Source organism: Haliotis rubra, unplaced genomic scaffold, assembly GCF_003918875.1.
Source record: "Haliotis rubra isolate DU_JTF1 unplaced genomic scaffold, ASM391887v1 Scf1794, whole genome shotgun sequence".
Lineage (NCBI taxonomy): Eukaryota > Metazoa > Mollusca > Gastropoda > Lepetellida > Haliotidae > Haliotis > Haliotis rubra.
This window is the reverse complement of record NW_025765774.1, coordinates 65,359-91,004: the sequence shown is the minus strand read 5'-3', so window position 1 is coordinate 91,004 and position 25,646 is coordinate 65,359. Positions and strand designations below refer to the sequence as shown.

Below are 25,646 nucleotides of genomic sequence, written 5' to 3'. Positions count from 1 at the left end.
ATTGTTTTTGTAATTGAGTCAATCCAAAATCGATACCGTCTGATTTTATTGATTGACCAATTAAATTCAAGCATTTCACGTAGCCATGGTAGAAAAACAAGTATGCTTGTGCTCACGTTTCGATGCATTTCTTTTATCATTAACGACTGTTGGCTGCATGGTTTGCTTACCACGGTATTGCAGTAAACTCGAAAGGTGGAAGTTTCCACTATGTCGTTCCGCTCCGGTGTTCGCGACACGGTCTCACAGATTTTTCTATCAAACACATTTCTCTTTTCCTTGCTCAACGAACAGGTTGTTTCACAGCAGGGCTACCATCGCTCTTTAGCAGAGAGGACAAGTACATGCTTGGAGGTAAGATCTACTAATAATAAAAGCTCACTTCTCTTGGCTCATAGATTCTCTAAACATGATCAGTTATACAAATGCACCCATGCAATACCAATACAAATCGTTTATTCGATTGAAAAATACGAAACCACTTCTTTGTCTAAGATGGAAATATATGACAATCGTGAAATATTTCTCAATACGTAGACGTTCTATGACTTTAAAAAACCCATTCCATATTACATTTTGGATTCCTTAGTTTCCAGGGAATCTGTAAAAAGAGTGATCAGTGTCAAGAGAAAATTTCACCAAATCTTTTTCTACTCACGATAATTGTGGCAAGTATGAAGTTAGTCATTATTAAATACTGGCAGTCTATATACGGGGAGCTGATATTTACAATCTCAGTTCAGACCAGAAATTAATTTTAAAAAGTCTGATTTATTTTCACCATTTACAAAACTGTTTACAATCTCTTATCAACAAAAAGGTTGAAGTATGAATTATATCACAATTAATGACAGATGTAGTCATTTTCTTTGACAAAGCTAAAGTGCTGAATAGGCTTGATCAAAATAGGCTTGCTCGTAAATTTCGCCAGTTTTGACACATTGCGAACTCGCGATTCACAGCGGTATTTGGTGTATATTTTGAAATGTAAAAAACGGATAATATCTAAGAAATATTCAATTTCAAAAATAGCATATTAATGATAACTGATATCTGTTTGTTATAAATCACCACTGGCAATTCTGAAACGTAGGCTATGAACCCCAAATCGGTTGTTTTGGAAAAGACACGAACACGAGCACAAACGCCAAAGTGAGCTTTCCGCCAAATTAGATAGTGTTTACAAAATCACGTTTCGCGAAGGACGGTCATGCGACACCTATTACGTCACGTATATTTCACACTCAGCTGCGACAAATACTTATAAATACCAATAAGAGACATTTTGCGAATCTTTTTTTAAGATTTAGCGTGTAACGTTATACATGAGCACACAACCCCATTCCCTATATATTTAGTCGTTCAGATCGCTCACACGTAAAGATGCTAAATTTGAAAAAACTCGTCGCACAGTGCTTTTATCGTTGGACGATTAGTTTTTTAGCGCTTAACGAAATTTCGGACAACGTTTAGCAGCATCAATTTTTCAATCCGTATTTGCACTTAAATTTATACCAAGGGATAGGAAATTGACTGTTCATCATGTCCGTGTAATTCTATACGTAGATCCAGGACCATTCAAGCGTAATTCTCGCACAAAAATAAAAAAACGTTCACTTTTCAAACCTTATGAAAATGTGCGCCTGGAAAATAACTCATTAAGGGGTTGACGCCTCACCCACAATATTCCAGCAATATTCAACATCACGTGATCATTAGACCATCTGGTCCTCAACGTCCATGACGCCTATCAACTAGAGTTGGGTATCGCCAAAATGTCACGGTGTTGGCATTGCAAAATATATATATTGTGATATGACCATCTGGCAAACCCATTGCAATTGTGATATGTGTTATCATTGCACGATATATTGTGATATGTGTTGGCTATGACATATTGACGCCTATTGCAACGCATGTAGAATATGTTGGATATATTGTATCGCCAAAATGTCGTATTGCAATATATTGTGATATGTGTTGGCGTATTGCAAAATGTATTGCGATATATTGTGATATGTGTTGGCGTATTGCAATATGTATTGCAATATATTGTGATATGTGTATTGCAATATGTATTGCAATATATTGTATTGCGATATATTGTGTGATATGTGTTGGCGTATTGCAATATGTATTGCAATATATTTTGATATGTGTTGGCGTATTGCGATATATTGTGATATGTGTTGGCGTATTGCAATATGTATTGCGATATATTGTGATATGTGTTGGCGTATTGCAATATGTATTGCGATATATTGTGATATGTGTTGGCGTATTGCAATATGTATTGCGATATATTGTGATATGTGTTGGCGTATTGCGATATATTGTGATATGTGTTGGCGTATTGCAATATGTATTGCGATATATTGTGATATGTGTTGGCGTATTGTAATATGTATTGCGATATATTGTGATATGTGTTGGCGTATTGCAGTATGTATTGCGATATATTGTGATATGTGTTGGCTTATTGCAATATGTATTGCGATATATTGTGATATGTGTTGGCGTATTGCAATATTTATTGCAATATATTGTGAAAGTATAAAACATGGGTTAAGGTAATGAAATTATTGTTTGCTTTCTTTTGAAACAATGCCACTGGCAGGACTCAGATGCGATTGTACAAGAGATCCTTTAAAACTGTTTACAAATTGAAGACTTCGCTCTAAAGTTTGGAACTCGAGAAAAAGCGTCTGCAGTGGCGTCCGCCATTTTGGTTTGTTTATCCTTACAACGAGTGTAGTGCCGGTACCAATCTATATTTTTAAAATTTATATGGTTTATAAGTCACGCAAATGCAAATAAACATTCTCAAAACTAATAATGTATACTAATATAAAGGGAATTCAAAGTAGTGTTATTAGTAGTTTTGACATCATGAAAATTACCAATCGAATCGGGTGAACCGGTTCGCTGAAAGTGTACCGCAATATATCGTATTGTGAAGTTCGAATTGCAATTCACCGGTTAACCGGTATTATCGCCCACCCCTAGAACGCACCGGTAATATTGGTGATATGCTGATTGCAAACAATCATATATGGTCTACTCGACACGCATGGGAATCATAACAAAAACACTTTTTTAAAATTATTGATATGCTATATAAAAATGCAGGCATGTATACGAAATGTATTGCCCTGGGTCCAGATTTTCGAAGCTCTCTTAGCGCTAAGCTTGTCGTAAGTGCCATACATTAACATAAACTTACGACTACTTAGCGCTGAGAGGGCTTCGAAAATCTAGGCCCTGCTTTATTCCAATGCCTGCTTCATGGATCATTCCGTGTGTACATACAGTGACAATGCTGAAGTTCTTATTGATTAACCTTGTTTCAATAGGTAATTAAACGTTGAAGCTAATAACCATCCTCTACCCACTGAACAGCGTTGTGAATCCTGTATAAACGAGTTTATACATGTCTCTCCGTGTATCCTCAGTTAGAACTAACCACTTGGAACAAACGTTGAAGTTCGATCTATCTTCCCTCTCCGACTGGCTCGTACATGTTAATCCTGACAAAGCCACATGACATATGTCATTCAGTCACACAACAATATTCCCAAACCAATCACGGTAATACAACAATAATGAAATATATCACTGTGCCTATGTCATATCTGATAAACCTCAAAACCAAAAATATTCTCTCTCGAGTATCATCATTATATTCTACCATGACGATCAGTAAATACTGGATTGTGATTGGTTAATTAAAGTCACTCAGAGGTATATAATCACGCTATATACCTCTGACTTTTCCAACACAGTATGTATTATTCAATATCCTTATAACGAGATTATGGTAGAATGGAGATAAACATACTATGTTGGAAAATCAGAGATATATGTATAACGAAATTATAATGGCTTCAGTGGTCATAAATTTGATAGATTTATTGTCAAGGATTAACGATGTTCGTGTGGTCGTGCGTATGAGGATGCACATCACTACTTATTTATATGCCCAAATTATGCAGATATTCGTCATGTAAGCTACTTTTATGTCCATGGTCACAACTTGAACACTGTATTATTTAGCAGTAAGAACCTATCAAATCATATCAATACAAAAATAATCCAATCCGTTCATAAGTTTATATCACTAAGCAAACGTTTTATGTGAAATTACTAGTATGTCACAATGCTTTTCTACATGAATGTTTAATAATTGTTCATGTAAATATCCTGTTGTAATATGTATTTGTTTGTGGAGAGACATTAATATTGGGGCAACCCTGTTTGTCAATCCCACTGCTCATGCCTGAAGTACAAGAATAAATATTGTTTAAACCAAATTATGATAGCTCTACATTTTTTATTTAAAACATCACGGTTTTAAATCAGAATCAGAGTTATTATAACATCGTTATATACCTCTGATTTTCCAACACAGTATGATGATCTCCTAAGAGTTAGAAAACCAGAGGTATATAACGTGATTATATACCTCTGAATGACTTTAATTCTACCAAGACTTCAGTGAATACTGGATTGTGATTTTCCAACACAGTATGTATTTTCTTTTTAAACTCGTAATAACGCGGTTATGGTAGAATGGAGATAAACACACTGCGTTGGAAACATCAGAGGCATATAACGAAATTATAATAGCTTTAAATTTGATTTAAATAAAAAATGACTTTAATTAAATCAAAAAATGACCTCTGAATATGACTTTAATTAACCTATCACAATACACTATTTACTGAATTTGTCGTCTGTCCAGAGACTGGGCGGAGCTTCTTATCCTCGCTGTCTTTATTAGGGTTAAATACACCAAGGGGGGATTTATGGATGTCAACTTCCGTATGATGATGGAACACGGCGTTTGGGAATATATTCTTACTCCTTCATCAGACGACTGAAACTTTGGAATCTTGAAGCTGGATGAGCACATGTGAAAACAATAGCCAGACATACATGTATATATACCCCAGGAACGAAGTTGTACGTGAAGAACTAGCTGAAAGGAAAATCACATCTTCAAGAATTATTATCTAGCCCTCGGAAAAGAGAAACATAATTTTGAATAGGTTAAATCCCACGCTGAACCCGTTTACGCTTAAAGTTTGGGCGCAAGTTAATGTTGACTGATAGACGAGGCCCAAGATCTTAATGTGAATGATACTTTCTTTTCGCTAAGAGTTGTAGCTATTTGTTTCAAACATTCATATGAAACTTAAAGGGAAGGTTACTAAAGTACAGTCGTGGTTTGTTTCGAAGTTCTAGGGGCTTGAAAGAACGAACGTTCGCGTCGCTTTTCGTAATCCAGACATAATGGCTTATTGTCAGGTCTGACAGTAACAGGTGTGTTTAATGCGACGTCACAGTTGAAGTCATATCACAAATAATAGATGCACTTCTAACAATCTTTATGTTAATGCCGTGAACCAGCCACTTATTCGGGTTGTCAGCATTCATCTGTGGGTGGAGAAATCCGAGTGTTTTGTTTTAGATGTGAAGACGGCAAATCCAGATTTGACGTATCAATTACAAACATGATGCAATTCCCCCGTGTGACGTGTTCCTGGTGTCCAGTGACACTGTTAGGGTATCCACTTGCCTTGCCATTGAATGAGTTTGTTTCGTGTCCCCACCGGCGGGACGGGGTGACCGCGACCTTTGTCCAGAATCCCTGTCATCACTGTTTAATACGTCATCGCAAAAGGTGGAAGCTTGTAAATGTCTTGTAAAGGTGACTTTTAGAAGACCTAAGTTGACTTGTATTGATGACATTTCAGGACCTAAACAAAAGATGAGATTTAAAACCTTGTATATATTGACAAAGGGAGATAATTGGTATGCAACGTTATATGATTGTTCTGTGTGGGCTAAATGCAGTTTTTACTTCCTGCTGTAGTGGCATGTAACGTTACTGACAATGATATTGACAGGTAGTTTGATGTGTCTGGTAATTTTCCTCCAGACATTCATGGTCTAATGCACATAACAGAAGGGTGATTGCACAAGGGATGACAATATTAAAATCACCCGAAAGTGTTGAAATTGGTTTGTGCTAAGAATTCGATTTGTTTCGTATGTCGCTATATGCTCTAGTGCACCAAACAGATTCACGAACGGAGTGGACTGCTCAGGTGGTAAAAGGTATTTTCTAATCACCTGAGAGTAGTGAATTTGTTTTGTGCTGAAGTATGCGATTGAATGGAACATATAAATGGTGCAATTTCGCTTATTATGAAGATATTGCAATCAGTCTGATCTTAGCTAATATTGTTCACATTGTTAACAAGCATTGGCTGTAAATTTATTGCATAACAGACACAAGAAAATATATCCAAGAAAGTATTTCCTCTTTGTGACCACTGCACTGATAAGATGCCTGAAACATTTCAACATTATCTGTCCCCATAATGTTAACATCAGACACAATATTAGAAGTGCTGTGTTCGAGATAAGCGATGCATTCTCCCTTGCTGCAATATTGGGCACCGAACATCCCAAACGGTTCAATCAATCCAAAGGGCTATTCTAGAGTCGTCACCGCACCAGGCAAATATGAGACAATCTAAGCATATGTCATCTCGTGGAAACGTTAAACTAAATATATGTATTTAAATGTATTGGACGAGCATCATAGTTTTGGGTTTGGGTTTTTTCCTGAACACATATTGGTGACTTGATGTTATAAAACATGATGATCCAGTGTTCATTCTAGGCGGCGCCTTAGCGCCATTCGCGCACTGATATTTAACATGGCACACTGTACAGGTATGGGCAGGTCGTGTCGGTGCATCCATAAATATGTATCTGAATCGCATCACGAGTGAGTTTGGCAACTCAAGTAAAACTCAAGTAAGTCTTTGAAAAATAACAAAACACCTATTCTCGCCGAAACGAGTTTTCAGTATGAATACATAATGTCATTTAGAAAGTTATGAAATGTAACATATGTTATATTTGGGTCTAAACTTTCTCAACTTTTCATTAATTTAATGCTTTTCCTAAACTAGACTCTTTCAAATGTATTTTTTCTGGAATCCTCTGTGATGTGAACTTGTGCACTGGTCACTCAAATAAAAGTATTATCTGAATGAATAACGTCTATAAAACATTTTGTATCTTATTTCTGGTAAATGATCACATTAATTAGTTACACTAAGGTGTATTCAAGAAGGAATAATTATTCGTTTAAATAGTTGCCTCAGACAGAACACAAACAGTACAGAACTGCTTCTTTAAGTGGCGTTTAGAAGCTGGTATGATAAAGAGGAACAATGTCTATGGATAGACATCTTCTTTATTGCAATAGATGCGACGTTTCGGTGTAGATGATCACTGAAAAGCATCTACACCGGAACGTCACATCTATTGCAATAAAGAAGATGTCTATCCATAGAAATTGTTCGTTTTCATGACAGGACTAAACTGATAGTCTGTTTAATGATATTAATAATTTATTAGGGTTAAACACACAAAGGGGGATTTATGGATGTCAACTTCCGTATGATGATGGAACACGGCGTTTGGGAATATATTCTTACTCCTTCATCAGGCGACTGAAAGTTAGGAATCTGGAATCTGGACAAGCAGATGTGAAAACAATAGTCAGACATACATGTATATATACATTTAATGATATTGCGTACCACTGTCCCAGCGCAAGAGCCCAAGCGACCTGTCCCTTGAGGGGGACAACATTTATGGTATTTCTTCTTGCGCTAGTTTTAGTTGCATTAATGTAACGCATAAATGAATTATGCTAAAATTACCGATTTCCGTACAGTTTCAGTCACTTGTTTCATTTCATGTATATATAACTCACATGCAGGAGGCAAAATGTGTTCCTACAATATGATATCAACTGAGATGGTTAAAATAGTTACATTTATACATCCGTCCAGACATGTACTTCCCATCAATAGTTTAGACCCACTTAATACACTCACTACATGTTATATGTGATATATACTGAGTCAAAAAAGAAACTTCACATTCTTTCTTCAGGGCACTATAAAAGAACAAGAAATGGTAAGATGGTTAAATTGTTATTATGTCATTGCTGAGATCTGTGTGATGTACTCGATACACTGACAGTGCCATAATCAGTTCCACCGCCGTTCCAAAATTTGGGTATACAGAATGTCAAGTCACAAGAATAAAAAATGCGAAATTTCTCAGTTCAATATCGTGTATGGCCGCCCCGCGCATTCACCACTGCCAAACACCGTCTCCTCATCGACTGCCTGATGCTTGTGAACACGTGGTTGGGGATTCTGCGCCATTGCTCTTGCAAGGCAGCGCCAAGTTCCTGCAAATTCTGAGGTTGGTTCCGAAGACCACGAAGCCTTCTCCCAAGTGCATCCCAACCGTGCTCTATTGGATTAAGGTCAGAAGTGGTGCCAGTTTGTTGTAGACGACCTCGCAAGTCATATACAGTACGACGACTGCATCCCATTGCTCTTGCGACGTCAATAACTTATCTTCCCGCTTGCAACATGCCAACGGCACGTTCACGTTGCACATTTGACAATCGTGGCATTTCAAGTACCGTAAGAACTGTGGTTAAAAGTGTTTTTTCAATTCTCGAGGCTAATGCAAACACGTGCATATGAAGAAAACTTCGATGCGAAGATCACGTGATCGACTGCACGTGCAAAACCTGATTTGGCACTAACGTCATTTGCACGACGAATGGATGGGTTTGAGTGGGTTTTGCTAACGTTTTTCTAGAGTCGAAAGATAGGGATCCCATTTCGGATACATAGATGTATCAACAGAGAAAGATTATTCATTATTTTTCAAATTACATTTTGTGAAGTTTCTTTTTTGACTCAGTATATATATGGTTACATCGAAGATTGATTTCTCCACTAACTTGGGGGGACCAAGTGCAAACCTAATGCAGATATACTGCATGAGGATCATGCATCAAATTACTGAAAAGCATGTGCAAATATCGTGAACAGCTACGTTTTTGTGCAAAGTTTTGTTAAGAGTTCGCCAATTTTTACTGATTTTTATCACTTATTGAACTCATGACAATAATTTTTTCAACGTTACACATTTGTTTTACAATACATTAGTTCATGTGTAAACAGTACCCTTAAACAGTATGGAATGTTTTACAAATTTTGTTTAGAACGCCTGCAGTAACTGGCTATATTTACACTGTTGTGTCTAAACGTTTGATGGGAAGTATAGATATCGACGTATTGAAAAAAGGGGTCCATGGGAAAGAAACAAGCGTAACTGAGCGAAGTAATATTAAAATCCTTACAAAATATGAGATAAGTTGTACACGTGTAGTGTTGTAAATATGAAGTTTACAAAATTTGTGTCTTGTAAATATGATGTTTACAAAACTGTATCTTCCAATATGTTCTTGTATGTGAGTCATTCTCAAAACTTGTGCATATTTATGTTATATGTTAGTGTCCGACAAACCTAAGTCAAAATCACTTCAATCTTGTCAAGGTAACCAATTTATCTCAGTTAATTCTAAAGTTTACAGTAACAAACTTGGTAAAAAAATATTTTTATATTTATTTTAAACCCCCAAAACCACCCATTTCTTGTGTCACAACTCCAGTGGTCGATGTGCAATTTGATTTTTTTTTCTTTTTCATGTTTTTAAAGAAATTATTTAACATATCATAATTAATGATGTTACAGGTACATGCTTGGTGTGGTTTGGTCTTTTTTGTACGGAAAATTATTTTGTGAAAAAAGGTCAAACTTTGTCACAAGGTTCGATGTCACTACCGTAACATGAACCCAAAAATTTCAATAACAATTACTCCCTGTACTGTCTTCCAATTCTACTTCATATTTGTAAGCAATGGCAGTGAGCAAACAGGGCTGTCAAACACCGACACAAAAGATTCATTTTTCTGAATTTCATCGCAAAGGATGTGTGTACAAAATGATATCTGAGATTTTTGCATGTCCTAACCGTTACGGTGGTTACCGCTGAAACCAAACAATGCCAAGTACCTTTGACAGTAGGGGAAATCATTTGAAACCATGTGGTCAGTAAACTTTTGGGAGGAGTTATTGTTTTAAAACTGATATTATAAGTGGCTGTCACTACCGTTATGGTCACTACCGTTATCATGGGTTTTGTTACGGTAAGGACAGATTTTGTGACGGCAGTGACATTTTTCTAGTTAAATGTTGTTTTGTATCTAAATTTTCAATTCAAAAATACCAAATGTTTTGGAATCTTATTTAACATAAAACTTTGGCATCAAATGAATAAAATCAATAAGCATATAAGTATGATTTTGTTGTTGCAGTAAGGACAGGGTAGTGTAACGGCTGTGTCAAAGAAGAACACGGCAAAGATAGGGCTGTTACGGTAGTGACATTATATACCGTCACAATGTCACTGCCGTATCATGCAGTCTTTACCTGTTATCTACATAACAGGGTCATCCATAAGTAAATATTTTGCCTATTACATATTCTTCAAACATTCTAAAATATCTGAATGACAAATTTAATCAAATTATCTCTTAAAGTAAAAATACAAAACTGGTTATTAATGAAAAGGTCACTACCGTTATTGTGTCACTACCGTAACAATTAATGTCTATGTCCATGCCATAACATTATCATTTTCCTTATTTAATTAACATTGATTTATCTGTTTATGTTTAGAATTTGTAGTGCAATTATGTTAAGTAGTAGCGCTTCAAGTTAGCATAATTTATTCTCATTTTGATTGTTTTGCTACATATTACTTTATATTAACAAATCAGAAAAGTAAAGGAATTGTTTGGCTTTTTGGCCTCCTTTGAGCAATAAATATATAATTTAAAAACTCATTAGCCATAGAATGTTGTAAAACTAGATGTTTTAATATATATATGTACATTAAGGGAACATCATCTTTGGATTTTTTTCTTTTCAAAATGACGTTACAAATTTTTGACATAAATGTCGTTAAGCTTGCATAATTTATGTTTTGCATATTCTGAATACAATGAATGTAATCAACAACATTTCGAAAACAAGAAAACAAAATTTACAAGTTTTGCCTACATGGAATATGCACGCATTTTGAGAATGACTCATGTGTTCGTGTCATTTCTGAGAGGTCAAAAGCGTGCAATTGAGCCCTGGCAGGTATTTATTACGATTGTTGAAAAGATGTAGTTGTTGTTCCCTGCTGAGCATGGGTCATGTCAATATATCATTAACAATGTCCTAATATTCACAGACATGTTTATGATAAGTTTTAATTATCCAACTAACCCAGTGGCATCTAAAATTGTTTGATGTTGACGTGCAGGAACGTCACGCCGTATAAACCTTATATGATGACTGAGGTGGTAGTCAATGGCAATAATGGTTGTAGAAGATACGACTACATTTCTATGAAGCGATCCTATTGATAGCGGTTAAGCTTTATGAACAACAGGAAAACTGACAACCATTACCCTCAATTTTATCGGAAAGTAATATGCCTGACGCTAACGTAATACCCATACTCGCATACTTTGATACGAAAGTTAAGAACAGATCGAGAAATAGGCCCAAATGTCAGTTTACCCAAGGCTGTTACCCAAGACCGCCTCCAAACCTCACCTCACCTTGATCCAAAGCTCCAGCAACCACAGGTCTCATATAGGGGATGCTGAAAAAGACCAAACGTTATCCACGGATAAATAGTTTTAACTTTGTACACTGTCAAGAGTATATGACAAAATTACACATATAAATCATGATTGAAAGATTAAGGAAAATGATTTATTGATATTAGAGTATTTGCAAAAGCTTGTTTACTACACTAATGAGTTTAAATTTTCGCATAGTGACGGACAGAAAATATGACATACATGTATGAGTACATGTATATCACAGTAAACCGCCGTCCGTTGTTGAGAGTGTGTGTGTGTGAGAGAGAGAGAGAGAGAGAGAGAGAGAGAGAGAGAGAGAGAGAGAGAGAGAGAGTACTTTAATAGTACCAAACTCGGCTCAAAAACTGCCGATCCTCTTTATCCAAAGCAGCGCCTCTTATAATTATTAGTTATACCTTCGAGACAAACAATAATGCAAAATGTTCATGGACTTTTTGGTTCATGGACTTGTTGCAAATTCTGTTCAGATTGTCTGGTTAGCGAACGTTCATCGTTTCATGTTACGCTAGACTAACGGTATGGTCGCGGCATGTGGGTCAGCCCAATGTGGCTAGTTATCACCTGTAAGCAGGTTGGTTAATCGCCATGTTGAAGTCCTTTTTTGAGTCTCTGAACTGAAAATAATACAAGGAAAAATACTGTAATCGAATGCAGCGTTGTCAATATGTTGTTTGTTTGTTGTTTATCGCCACACTCAATAACCCAGCTTATGGTCTGTAAATACTCGAGTCTGGACTAAACAATCCAGTGAGCAGCAGCATGACCGTGGACTTAATAGCTTACACAACTGGGATACGATGACATGTGTCTACCAAGTCAGCGAGTTTGACGACGTGATCCCGTTAGTCGCCTCTTAGCATGAGTTGCTGAAGATAGGTTCTAACCTGGATTGTCACAGGTCACGTGGGCCATCAATACAATATCACACTCGGTAGATCCCAATTTTATGTAACTCGTTAACTTCCTGTCGTATATATAACGATAACTCGTGTAGTATTCTACATGTCCATATCCAGTCTCTATCGTTCACCCCACGGAAAGGTATGAATTAAGTCCGAATCGTCGTACTTAACAAATACAGAAGTTGAAATTCAAACTCTTTGACCAAAGCACCCGTGAAGGTCCGGTTTAGAATATTGGCCTTCTGTAACCCATGCTTGTCGTTAGAGGCGACTAAAGGGAACGGGTGGTCAGGCTCGCTGACTTTGTTGACACATGTCATCGGTTCCCAATTGCGCAGATCGATGCTCATGCTCTTTATCACCAGATTGTCTGGTCCAGACTCGAGTATTTACAGATCGCCGCCATATAGCTGGAATGTTGCTGAGTGCGGCGTAAAACTAATCTCACTCACTCACTCACTTTGACCAAACCTGCTTAGTTACTAGGATGGATTGCACTTGTTGAGTCTCCGATAGCAATTAATCGATAGTGGAAACGAAAAGCTATCGATGCCTGGATAGTATGTTTGACTATCGATTGTTTAGTAATTGACTTCTGTTGATAAATGCGCAGCGCAAATTACAGGAAGTACCAGATACGTTCACTTTGATTTAGAGTTATCGGCCCAGTTACCTCTTTAACAAACTTGATCTGGATTTCAAGTATCTTGTCAGTTAATAATAGAGACTGAAGCTATTTCAGCCTGTTTTATTGCATAAAAAACATACATTCATTTGGGAAATGACTTCAAATGAGACAATTCAAGGAGACAAATTAAAACTATTGCAATAGTTGGTCGCAATAGGCTATCGCTATTGCAATAGTATGTTGCAATAGACTATCGCTATCGAAATAGTTGCCCCCCCCCGTCCCCAATAGTCACCCCTATTAGCTACCATGCTTATTGTAATTAAGCTCAAACGCGTTAACCATATCCAAGTAACTGCAAAGTTTTATCACATTGTCTATTGTTTCTTAATTTACTATAATTAACTATAGATTCAGGACCTCAGTGATATGTTCAGTTTTCACTGAGGCCACACGACCACAGAGAGGTTTCCACACGCACAACGAAAAGCAGGCATGGCTTTTCTATAATATAGAATATGTCATTTTAACCGTAATTGACCTGGATAATATTTGCAATGGATCAACTTTTGCATAGCTTTGTCCACAAGTATCTGTTCCAAGTCCAATATGGACACAGAAATTACGTATATTATCAGTACCAATCATAAGGATTTCACATGAGAAATATGATTCATTTCTTAGAGTGAGTGAGTGAGTTATTTAACGTCACATCGGCAATATTTTAGCCATAGCCATTTCTTAGATCTTTGAAACAGTCCGAAATCCCATGTACGTATTCTTTATTATGTTCCCTTGAATTGTAGAAAATCACCGCCTCCGTGGTGTAGTGGTTAGAGCGTCCGCCCGGAGAGCGGAAGGTCGCGGGTTCGATCCCCGACCGCGTCATACCAAAAGACGTTAAAATATGGTATTTGTTGGTCCCTGCCTGGCGCTCGGCATTAATGGGTACAACACGGACTGGTCGGCTCGGAGTCAGTATACTGTGTCTGAGTGGGGTATTTATGCTTCACTGCGGCATGGTATCTCAGTGAGCTAGCACTATAAAACCAGCTTCAGTCTGGGCTAGTACAAGCAGCCGTACATACACACGCATGCACGTCGTCATATGAGCGAAATATTCTCAAGCACGACGTAAAACCCAAATTCACCTCACCTCACATCAGAAAATTGATGTTTTGTTCATCGCAATACAAATATGTGAACAATATATTCAACCTAAATAACGTCTGTGTTTAACCATGACAGTACTTTCTTATCATGAAATGTACAGGTGGCATTAATCTTTTCAGAGACGAAGATTACATACCGCCCTGAAGAATATGAAAACATTATTTGTCTCTGACAAAACATCCCCCCAACCGTCAAAATTATTGGTTTCACTCCATGTCTACAAATGATTGAATGTTTAACCATATACTTAACCCAGTCACCCGTAAAACTGGGTACTCGTGTTGATACAGATTCATGGTGTTCTACAATGTAACCGTTCATTGGTAACTGTTACACCTCATGAAATATTCATAATACCTCTTAGGTACATCAGGAGCGTTAAGTCATTACCAGTAGGTCATCCGCATTCTAAGTACGTCGAACAATCCGATTGAAGCCGTCGATAGTTATCCTACACTGACGACACGTTCCAAACGTTAATGGTGCTTTGTTCTGCTCGTCAAAGTATATGGGCGTTGCTGGTTGTTGACGTTGAAGACACATTGGGTTATTAAGAGGCTGATAGAACATTCTGTGTATTCTAAAAAATAGCTCTAGCTTTACAATTAATTACAAATTACTACAAAGTAAATCCAACGAAGTGCATAGAAGCAGAGGGAATTGTAGTTAAGTCAGTGATAATACGCATCGGCCTGGCAGCAACTGTGCTCGAGCTTCCAAGTCCTTGGCTGGATAGCCAGGGTACAATTATGACTTTTCTGCTCTGGAAGTAATGTGAGACGAGCAAGGCATGTACATGCCCCGTATATAGTCTAATTAACTTTCCACAAGATCCCATAGCATGTTGTATTAGTGTATGTATTCCAACTCCCAAACCACTGCTAACAGAACATGCTAAATTTTACTGAAAACTGTTAATTTTTGACATACAGTGATATGAACGTTTTCTGAATCTTAATAGAAACATTGTAATGCAATTACAATGTAGTTCAAAAATAAAGTATATTGTCATGTAATATTTAGAATGTTTCAAACTCTGCTCTCAGGGATTCCTGCAGATGTGGAAATGGTTTTGTCGTTTCTATATACAGTGTAACTAACGTAAGATTAGTTATAGTATAGACAAATGTATTGCTGATAATAATGGTAGTGATAGAAGTAGATGGCAGGTCATATGAAAGTACAAAACTAAATCCTGGCATCAAGTGGTTGCAAATGTGACGGAGTCAGAATGTTTGCAGTCAGTCAGATTCTCATTTTGAAAGCATGAACATCAGTGATTGAGTGAGCTATAGTGATGGAAATGATATTTTGGGAATTAGCACAAGGATATCATCATGAGAACTATGTACATAATAGTTTCATGGTGTGATTTACAAAAGCACAAAATTTGAAATGCACGTGTAAATAACAGAAACAAGAAAGTCCATCGCGAAGCAAGTATAAATATTAATTTGCAACTTGACAATATTTTACATGTTTGATAATATGTTATACACATCCAAGAAGACAACTAAAGCATATAGAGGTTCAAAAGTCGCACTCACTTACATGCTTGCTACATGCCTGTGGTAAATATTCGAGTCTGGACCAGACACTCCAGTGAACAGCAGCATGATCATTGATGTATGCAATTTGGAAACAACAGACAGACAGACAGACAGACAGACAGACAGACAGTGTTAACAAACTAGCTTGACTAATTCTGCCTACCTTAGAATCCATCATCACACACTCTACAAACACATAACAATATCCTACTATGCATAAGCTCCTCTCATCCATCATTTCTACATGCATTGCCACCCCACTTTTCTTTCAAAAGCACATAAAAAACACAACTGCTTTGAAAATTACAAACAAGTATCAAGTACATTTTCAAGTATCCCCTGCACTTATTATTCATATTCATTCAAATCATAGTTCATAAATTAATTATCAGATACATACATCAACGGAGCCATGGCGGTTGACGAGAAAGAAACCTGCTTGTCCGAGCTTGCCGGCAATGGGAGGGTAAGTAAATGTTCGTCTCCAAAATTGTCAATCGTTTGTATCAAACAAACATGGGAAATACATTTTTCAAAAATGACTTGAATTTCAGTTTTAAATATGGCTACTCTGTTGTATAAGGGGCATGTTGCAAACCCCACTCCTCTGTATAGCGTTATGGGAAATGTCATTAAAGTTGCAGCTCGTCCACCTACTCAGTTTCAATAAAGCAAGTCACATGACAATCACTGTTGCAGGTATATACTTCAATCACACACGAGGAAGCCAATGTGAGGAAACCACAATGGTCCAACAAGTTTCAGGGCATCATTGCTGTTCTTGGATTCTCAGTAGGACTGGGTAACCTGTGGAGGTTCCCCTACGTCTGTCAAAAGAATGGAGGTGGTAAGTATTAACTGATTGTTTTAATTTTAACCATTACTGGTCAAATTCCCTGTAAGTGTAAACATGAATATACAGTCTCCGGTATTTAGAAATATTATTTTCTTTTTATTCGTAAAAATATTAGTAGAGATTTATAGGAAAACGCGAGTTGTCGTAAAGAGGGATCGCGTGAACCTGGCAATGTCAGGTTGGTTACAAGTAGGCTCATCATCAGATTGGGCCCATTCCCCTCTCTATATGCATCCCAAACAGCGAATAGTACATCTCCTTGGAAGCATTGCCTGGGTGAAACCAACCCAGAGCCTTTCGCGAATGTAAAGACCATGCTTACAACAGCCTCCTGCAATACCTAGAGGGTATCAGAAGAGCTGTGTTCCTGGCAGCCGACCCGGGTACTCCCCCAAAGTCAGTCAACAGATTCAAAGTTACCAAAACTAAGGCACCAAGGAAAGGGGGAGGAGTCAGACAACTTGGTACTTGGTTCTTGGTGAGGTCTGCATATTTGATATATGGATGGCAAGGACGGTTACACAGCAAAAATAACTTGGTTTCCGCTAGAGGAAACCTGATAGAATAGAAGGATTCGAACCAAGCTTTGTGCCAACGCTGGCATCCACTGGATGATCTCATTAAATACAATCTACATTCATTATTTACATTTTGATGCAAAATCACACATTGACGGTTTCAAGTGGGAAGTCACATGTCCTAAGCAGAAAAGTAAGTGATTAAAATTATCGCCCTCAAATATTTCTCTTTAATTGAGATTGGATCCGAGGTCGGAACCTATCCCTAATTTATGAAATACTTGAATAAAACAATTAATCGCTTATGAGGCTAAACATGTAAGCTATCCTATACATTGGGAGGTTACGGTGGTACGTTTTTCACTCTCCAAGGTTTATTTTTCAATCAACACTTGGTCCATGCAGTTATTGAATACACGCTAACCATCTGTTTCTGCACAGGGGCGTTCCTGATACCGTACTTCATCTCTACAACTGTGTTAGCAATCCCCCTCTTCATCCTGGAAGTTGCTCTCGGTCAGTTTTCTGGTAAAGGACCTATAAAGGTTTGGGCGATATGTCCTCTCATGAAAGGTAATGACATATCGCAAGGCCATACATAATTCATTCGTAAAATTAAGTTGGTAAAGCTACACCGGTATAGGTGTATTCGGAATAGCCTACACAGAATACAGAAGTGTACAGAATAAAGAAGTTGTGTATCCATAAAAATTGTCTTCATTCTTCGTCTCCTCAACTTCTAGAATGCCAATCAAAAAAGTTTATAATGATTATTTCATTTCAAGGTGTTGGGTTTTGCATACTGTGTATCAGTTGCATTATCGTGCCGTACTACAGCATGGTGTTTGCCTGGGCCCTCTACTACATCTACAGCTCCTTCTCCGCCGTCCTGCCCTGGACGACCTGTGGCAACTCGTGGAACACACCACGATGTATTGCTGTAGGAGACGCAAGACCAAATAGTTCGGTATCCACTAACACAACTATACAGGATATGAACAGCACACTTTATCCAAATGAAAACATTGGATATGTACACATCAACCGAACAAAAGCAATTACAAATAGTTTTGGGCAAACATCTACAGAGGAATTTTGGCAGTGAGTATGACTAGCAAGCGTTGTGACGGCAGCGAGCGTTATTCATATAATAATACAATAGTATGGCAGAGCTTATGTTGCAAACTAATCACACTGGCCAAAATACATTCATGGGGATGTAGCCCCAGAGGTATTCGTTTCTATTACTCACATCTTCATCTCTCTTTTCATGAACCCGTGAAGGTCCGGGTTAGAATGAACCTTCAGTAACCCAATCTTGTCGTAAGAGACGACTAACGGGATCGGGTGGTCAGACTCGCTGGCTTGGTTGACACATGTCATCGGTTCCCAATTGCGTATGATGTTGATCCCTGGACTGTCTGGTTCAGACTCGATTATTTACAGACCGCCGCCATATAGCTGGAATACTGCTGAGTGCGGCGTAAAAACTAAACTCACTCACTCTTTTCATGAAGCACCATACATTCCCAGGTACAAGGCTCTAGGTGTTTCGTCAGGGATAGACGACCTCGGCGCCATGCAACCTCATCTCGTCATCTGCTGGTTAATCACATGTGTCGCCGTATTCCTTTGTATCATGAAAGGAATCAAATCTTTGGGAAAGGTAACATTTGTTTGCTGTGACTATATATTAAGTCTGCTCTTTTCAAGCTAGAATATGTGATCTCCATAATCCATACAGTCTACTGCTCGCACATTGCTATATCCCACTGTTGCAAAAGATGCCAGTTGAATATTAAGGGGCTGCAATGTTAACCTGGCGGATTACCTTTGTGTCATGACGTCCTTAATTGATGGTTATGGTACAAGCCAGTAGAACCGTTATCAGGATATCGCAGATTGGCCGTGGTCACTACAGAGTAAAATGGCAATACCCGGTTTAATCATCTATCAATGTCTATTGTCTGGGTCAAAGTTATGATTATCGTGGGTTTTTTTCTACCTTTGCATCATGTCGCTATGAAACAACCTAATGGAAGTCTCAGAATCAAGATACAAAACATTCAGTGATGGCCGCTGTGATGAAGCTTAAAATATCAATCCCCAATTTCATTATTTGTAAATATATATTGTCTTTGCTGAGAGTACAATGTTATGTTTTAACTTAATTTATAGGCCTTTGTATCACAACGTCGTTATTTGTTAGGTATCGTACAACTTCATCGTTTAGTGCGAGTGGTGATTGCTGTGTAAACAATCCCAAAAATAATATGTATTGTCCGTCGCGTACCGATCCGTCGAATTTCCGATTTCAAAGTAGTGAAATGCATTCGACGGATGAGCACTGTGATCTTAGCTATTAATTAATTATCAAAACATTGGATCATACCACAAAATTCGACCGATTAGCACAGAACCACTCAAGTATGATTCGAAGGATCGGCACTGCTGACTGTTCAAATTCGACGGATTAGGCCGTAATCGTATTGTCATTGTCATCACATGGTATCTGTCCACAGGTGGTGTATGTCACAGCGTTGATGCCATACGTCCTCCTCTTGGTGCTACTGGTGAGGTCGTGCACGATGCCAGGTGCTGTGGATGGAATTCTCTTCTACCTGACTCCAGACTTCAGCCGCCTTGAGCATCCCCAGGTCTGTATTCGCACGGAATAAAGAGAAGCGTGTAGATGAATCTGTGGAATTAAGACTATTACAGTATGAAGAATATTTTAAAGATGACACGTGATTGAATTGTGTATTGCTCAGGTCTTTACAAAGAATCTACATGGACACGTCATTGTTCGGCCGATATTTGCGTGAAAATCAATTAAAGGTTTACTTTTTTTTCTCTCCATGAGGTTTCAAAGTATTAACTATTTATAAACTTCAAACATACTTGTGTCAAAGTGTAGCGGTGTGATGTACATTAACGGTTAATGTGTATTTTAAATCAAGTACATTTTTCAAATCTCATTTAACTCAAAGACGTATTATCTTATGTAGTCATGTTCTTTACACATGATCCCTGATAATGACTGTGCCTAGACACTACACATTGAACCTGGTGTATTTACATCCTGTCCAACGCATATGTCTCTTTTTGTGCAGGTGTGGTTAGAAGCTCTTGTTCAAGTGTTCTTCTCCGTTGGCACGGCATGGGGAACCCTCATTGTCATGGCAAGCCACAATTCTTTTCATTCCAATCTTATAAGGTATATGCATGCTTGTAGTCTATCAATTGAATCACAACTCAACTGATTGGACTCTGGGTGTCACTGATCATGAACTAACAAATATCCAAATTACCCAAATGTACCCATTGGTGCGTATTGGAATTGCGATAATGTTCAGAAAGTATGGTTTTCCAAGTAAAATTTTCGATATACTTAAGATTACTAAAGAGTACTCTCCAGAGTTCTTTCTTACCATTCCTAAAATGCTCTGTAATAGAATCTAACTTGTACCATTCGTTAACTTCACACACCATTAGCTGTTGAATCAATAGCATTAGTTGATATGTGGAGACACAAAACAATTGTACAACAGCTGACATGGACATCTATATACAGGGACTCCATCATCGTAACTGTGATCGGCGAGTTGACCAGTGTCTTTGCTGGCTTCGTGGTTTTCGCGACGGTTGGCTTCCTGGCTCATGAGTTACAACAACCTGTGGCTGACGTCGTGACTTCAGGTGAGTCCATAATTACAAACAACTTGCTGGTTTTGTCATTTGTTTGTTCGGCATGCTACAAGATACTGAGTGAACAATGGAGCATACGGATTTATGGATAACACCTTCTTGTTTATTGCACAGATCGAGGTCAGTACAAAAACAGTTCGTGTTAACCGTGGGTTCGTTGAAATCTTGTTCGTTAAACGGTGTTCAGAATACAATGTATAAGTGTATCAGATCAAAATGTTTGCTCTTTGCTCACCGTGGCAATAACTTTCTGTGATGACTGGGTAGATAGTGGCGTTTGAAACAGTCGTAGCTCTTCAAGGTGTAAGTTCATGGCCACAGTGGACGGGCATCCAGCGAAGTAAGTACAAGGCAACGGTTAAGAGTGTATAATGTTTGTGGAAAAGGTCATCTGCAACTGTATAATGACTCACTGAGATCTTCCAACTTGTGCTTTGCAGGTCCAGGCATAGGTTTCATCGTCTACCCAGAAGCTGTTGCGCTACTTCCGCTTCCTCAGCTGTGGTCTGTCTTCTTCTTTTTAACGATGCTGATGATGGTCGTCGACTCCATGGTAATAAGACAATAAGTATTCTATGAGAGGAAATAGCATATTTTGTCAAACCTAATACATTCTCTCGAAGTATTTAATTTTTCATCGCAGTCTTAATATTGTTTTAAAAACTTCATCGCAAAAGAATGTTTTATTTGCAAACATCCCCTTTATCAATTTCCTTCCTAAAGTGCCCCACGAGAAGAAAGAGAAGACATAACCTGTTAAATGTATTTGTTTTTATACTGTTCGGAAGCAATTAACATAATTTTATCTTTTTATGTGTGTGTCTTTGCCAACAGTTTGGATATGTGGAGACAGCACTGGGCTGCATGGACGATCTTCTGCCTCAGAGGTTTCACACCCGGCACTATCAGCCCATCATGGCCGCTGTGTTCATGGCAGCTGTCTTCACTGCTGGTCTTGTTTTCACCACACATGTAAGTGATACTTGGCAATATAACTTGACGACCCGTGAAGATCCGGGGTAGAATAGGTCTTCAGCAACCCATGCTTGCCACAAAAGGCGACTATGCTTGTCGTAAGAGGCGACTAACGGGATCGGGTGGTCAGGCTCGCTGACTTGGTTGACACATGTCATCGGTTCCCAATTGCGCAGATCGATGCTCATGCTGTTGATCACTGGATTGCCTGGCCCAGACTCGATTATTTACAGACCGCTTCCATATAGCTGGAGTATTGCTGAGTGTGGCGTAAAACTAAACTCACTCACTCACTCAATATAACTTGACAATCCGAGCCATGATACCTACCATGAAAGCATCGAAACAATATGTCTAACACAAGACACATCAGTGCGCTAAATGTGTGTAAAGCATCAGGATGTTCCAAGCTAAAAGCATCGTGGGTAACATCATTTTCATGTTCAAACAATTATTTAGAAAGAGGATTTTTAAATGATCTAAACGTTAATGTTATCTTTCTTTGGGGTTATGCGTTCTGAAATATATTTCAAGAACGGACACGAAATAATTATCTGTCTTCATTACCAACACTTAGAAGTCATGGCATTTTATTTTAAATATCGGCGGTAACATTAAAGCGATCACCAGTGAACAAAATGATGTAAGAAAATTCTGGTCGCCTTGAAATTTGTTCGTTTCTAGGTTTATAGTTGTAAACCTCTGTCAGGATTAGTCGAACCGTATTGCGGCGGCCTGTTACAATGAAGTGGAGGTCAGACAAACCGAGGGTTGATAATTGGACACGCAATTGTCTAACGTGACCACAAGATCTAATGTCCCGAATAACGATAGGTGGCATATTCCTGTCTCATATATATCTCTCCAGGTCCAGACGATTGTGTAACTTCTAAATAGTTTGTGACTGAAAAAAAGAAGATGAATGCCAATTGAAACACACAAACTCACAGACAGACAGACAGACACACACACACACACACACACACACACACACACACACACACACACACACATAGACAAACATAGAAACGCACACTCACTCACACGACACAATACATATATACATATTGCCTCTTTCCAGGGCGGAGTGTACGTGTTCCAGTTGGTGGACTGGTACATGGGTGCAGTTGCCTGTTTCGTCATTGCCATACTGGAGTGTGTGGCTGTTGGCTGGTTCTACGGTAAGTACAGAAGGAACAAGTGTGTTGGAAATACTTTACACTGAACCATCATGCATGTGTATGTGATTCCACACTGAAAAGTAAATGTCAGTATTTCTTTAGACCAGCATATTCTGCAAAGGTAATCTCCAACTGTGTCTACGTAGCTGCCTATACTATTTCCGTATATGCTTGCGACATTAGTTTGTAAATCTGACTCAAATGCTCTTCATATTTATAAGGCGCTGGGCGATTCTCTGCTGATGTTGAGAGTATGGTTGGAAAACGCCTCCCTATAATCTACAAATTTGTGTGCTTCGTCGTCCTTCCCATTCTCTTACTTGTAAGTATTCTGAGGTGACATTGGTGTCTGAATTGAGTGTCTGTTGTCTAGTTCGACATTATTTGCGTGAGTATGCTTGTGTGGGTGTACGAGCGAGCGTGCGGCTCCTGGTTGTAGTCTTGAATTAGAGAAGGTATTCAGAGCCAGATAGTCGTTACCTCATCGAACGCCAGGCAAGACAGCAATCAGTTTCTTTTAACGTCTGTAGGTATTTCGTTACGAGTATATCTAACCACACACCTTCCTTCCTAGACTGTAACACAATGGGCCACGTCGTGGACGGATATGTCGTTACCTGCATGTGTCAAAACCTACTGACACTTTTTGAAAAGTGGCGGTGTGGTAGCCTCGTGGTTAAAGCGTTCGTTCGTCACGCCGAAGACCCGGGTTCGAAAACCGCCGAATACCCCACATGGGTACAATGTGTGAAGCCCATTTCTGGTGTCCCCCGCCGTGATATTGCTGGAATATTGCTCAAAGCGGCATTAAACCATACTCACTAATTTCCCTCACTTTTCTGAAAATATTCAGAAACATCATAGAAAGGAAACGTGTCCTCAAAATGCGGATTTAATTCATGTGATATATAAAATTAATATATTTCAAAGCCAAAACCTACATAATTATATCAACATCATCATAGATGTGTCAAAGGTCAATGCTACTTTCAGTAAACTGCATGTGTTATTGTGGTATGAAGAATGCACATTTTAACACTTACCACGTTCATACATAGAAATGTGACTTGGACCATTGCTGGTCAAGATTACACCCTGTGTCTTATGTGTCAAAACGGCCTGTTTGAAAATATGTCTTAACATTGAGTTTTTACTTCGCAAAAGGTGAATGGTTGATTAATCTCATTAGATTTTGTGTGGCTCCGTTTGGAGTCAGAAGAATCACATTTTGAACCACTGATGGCAATTCAGTAAATGCTCTGAAAGGAGGCTTGTTTGAACGGTGACACTTTATGCAGTGCACAACTTAGACCAGTATTTTAGTAGTATTGCACGGATTCTGATTTATTTTTCAGAACACCACACAATGTGATTTAGATATAAGACTTTTCTCACTTTAGCATGAGCGTTGAACACCATCGAGGAAAGGAATTCCACCTGAAACAGAGAATTTGATAATCGAATCCTGGCACATCAAAGTGACGTAACACTAAACGGCAAACTTGCTATAGCAAAATACGCGTGTCTTTTCAGGTCGCATTGGTTTTCACTCTGGCTTCCTACAAGCCACCTACATACGGCGAGTACAACTACCCTGGATCTGCCGTCGTATTTGGCTGGTTTATTGCCCTCGTGTCCGTCGTTCCTATCCCAGTTACCATGGTGATACAAATACTCAAGATGGAAGGATCCCCGGCCCAGGTTGGTATGACATATCACCATGTCTTACATTTGTACTACTGGCTTTTCTAAAATATACCGGACTGAGAACAAACTGTTTACACGTGTTCGGGTGTGATTTGTTGGCATAATATATGTTCTTCTGGCATAATTTTCTGTTATTTCCAGATGTACAATCTGTTTCAGCGCGTGAAAGCAGCCATGGCGCCGACGACTTTATGGCTAAGATACAGAGCGAGACATGGAGTAGAAGACAAGTCAGAATCCAGATCCTTGAAGGACAACTTCCTGTTTATCCTCGGACGATAGTTACACAATGAAAGCACATGATGATGTATTTGTTTTGGTAGCAATGTGACTGTTGTCAAAAAGACCAACATTGTTTGGCACAAAATGGCTCACTATTGTAAACATTATTTCTGCACAAAAATAACGTTATGGAACATTACAGTCACACATATACAATATTGGGGCGGAGGGGTAGCCAAGTGGTTAAAGCGTTCGCTCGTTACGCCGAAGACCCGGGTTCGAATCCTCAGATGGGTAGAATGTTTGAAGCCCATTTGGTATATCCCCCGCCGTTATATTAGTAGAATATTGCAAAAAGCGAGGTGAAAATGTGTCCGTAGATGTCTACGTAACACTTGTTGTAGCCCTCGACACTTCCGGCACTTACACGATTTAATAGTTTTCTTACAACGGTTGTCACCACGTTGAACTTGCATTTCTCTGCGAAGGGAACTGTACTTTAAGGATGACAAAGTTGTACAGTGAGTTAAAATGTAAAGTCACATCGGCAGTATTTCAGCCATATCGTCACTAAGAAAGTTGTAAATTTATGAACGAATAATAACAAA

The 25,646-nt window shown here is 38.5% G+C and overlaps 1 protein-coding gene across 1 annotated transcript; it reads left to right on the top strand.

Moving 5' to 3' along the window:
- The first annotated feature begins 185 nt into the window (after positions 1-185).
- On the top strand, positions 186-25,160 carry LOC124273309 (sodium- and chloride-dependent betaine transporter-like). Its single transcript, XM_046708549.1, has 15 exons — positions 186-354; positions 16,264-16,337; positions 16,571-16,718; positions 17,687-17,818; positions 18,031-18,346; positions 18,779-18,911; positions 19,768-19,902; positions 20,359-20,462; positions 20,820-20,944; positions 21,394-21,506; positions 21,788-21,925; positions 23,010-23,109; positions 23,331-23,431; positions 24,643-24,810; positions 24,976-25,160. Exons 1-15 carry the CDS (start codon positions 345-347, stop codon positions 25,096-25,098), a joined length of 1,920 nt encoding a protein of 639 aa, XP_046564505.1. The 5' UTR covers positions 186-344; the 3' UTR covers positions 25,099-25,160.
- Positions 25,161-25,646: the final 486 nt, after the last annotated feature.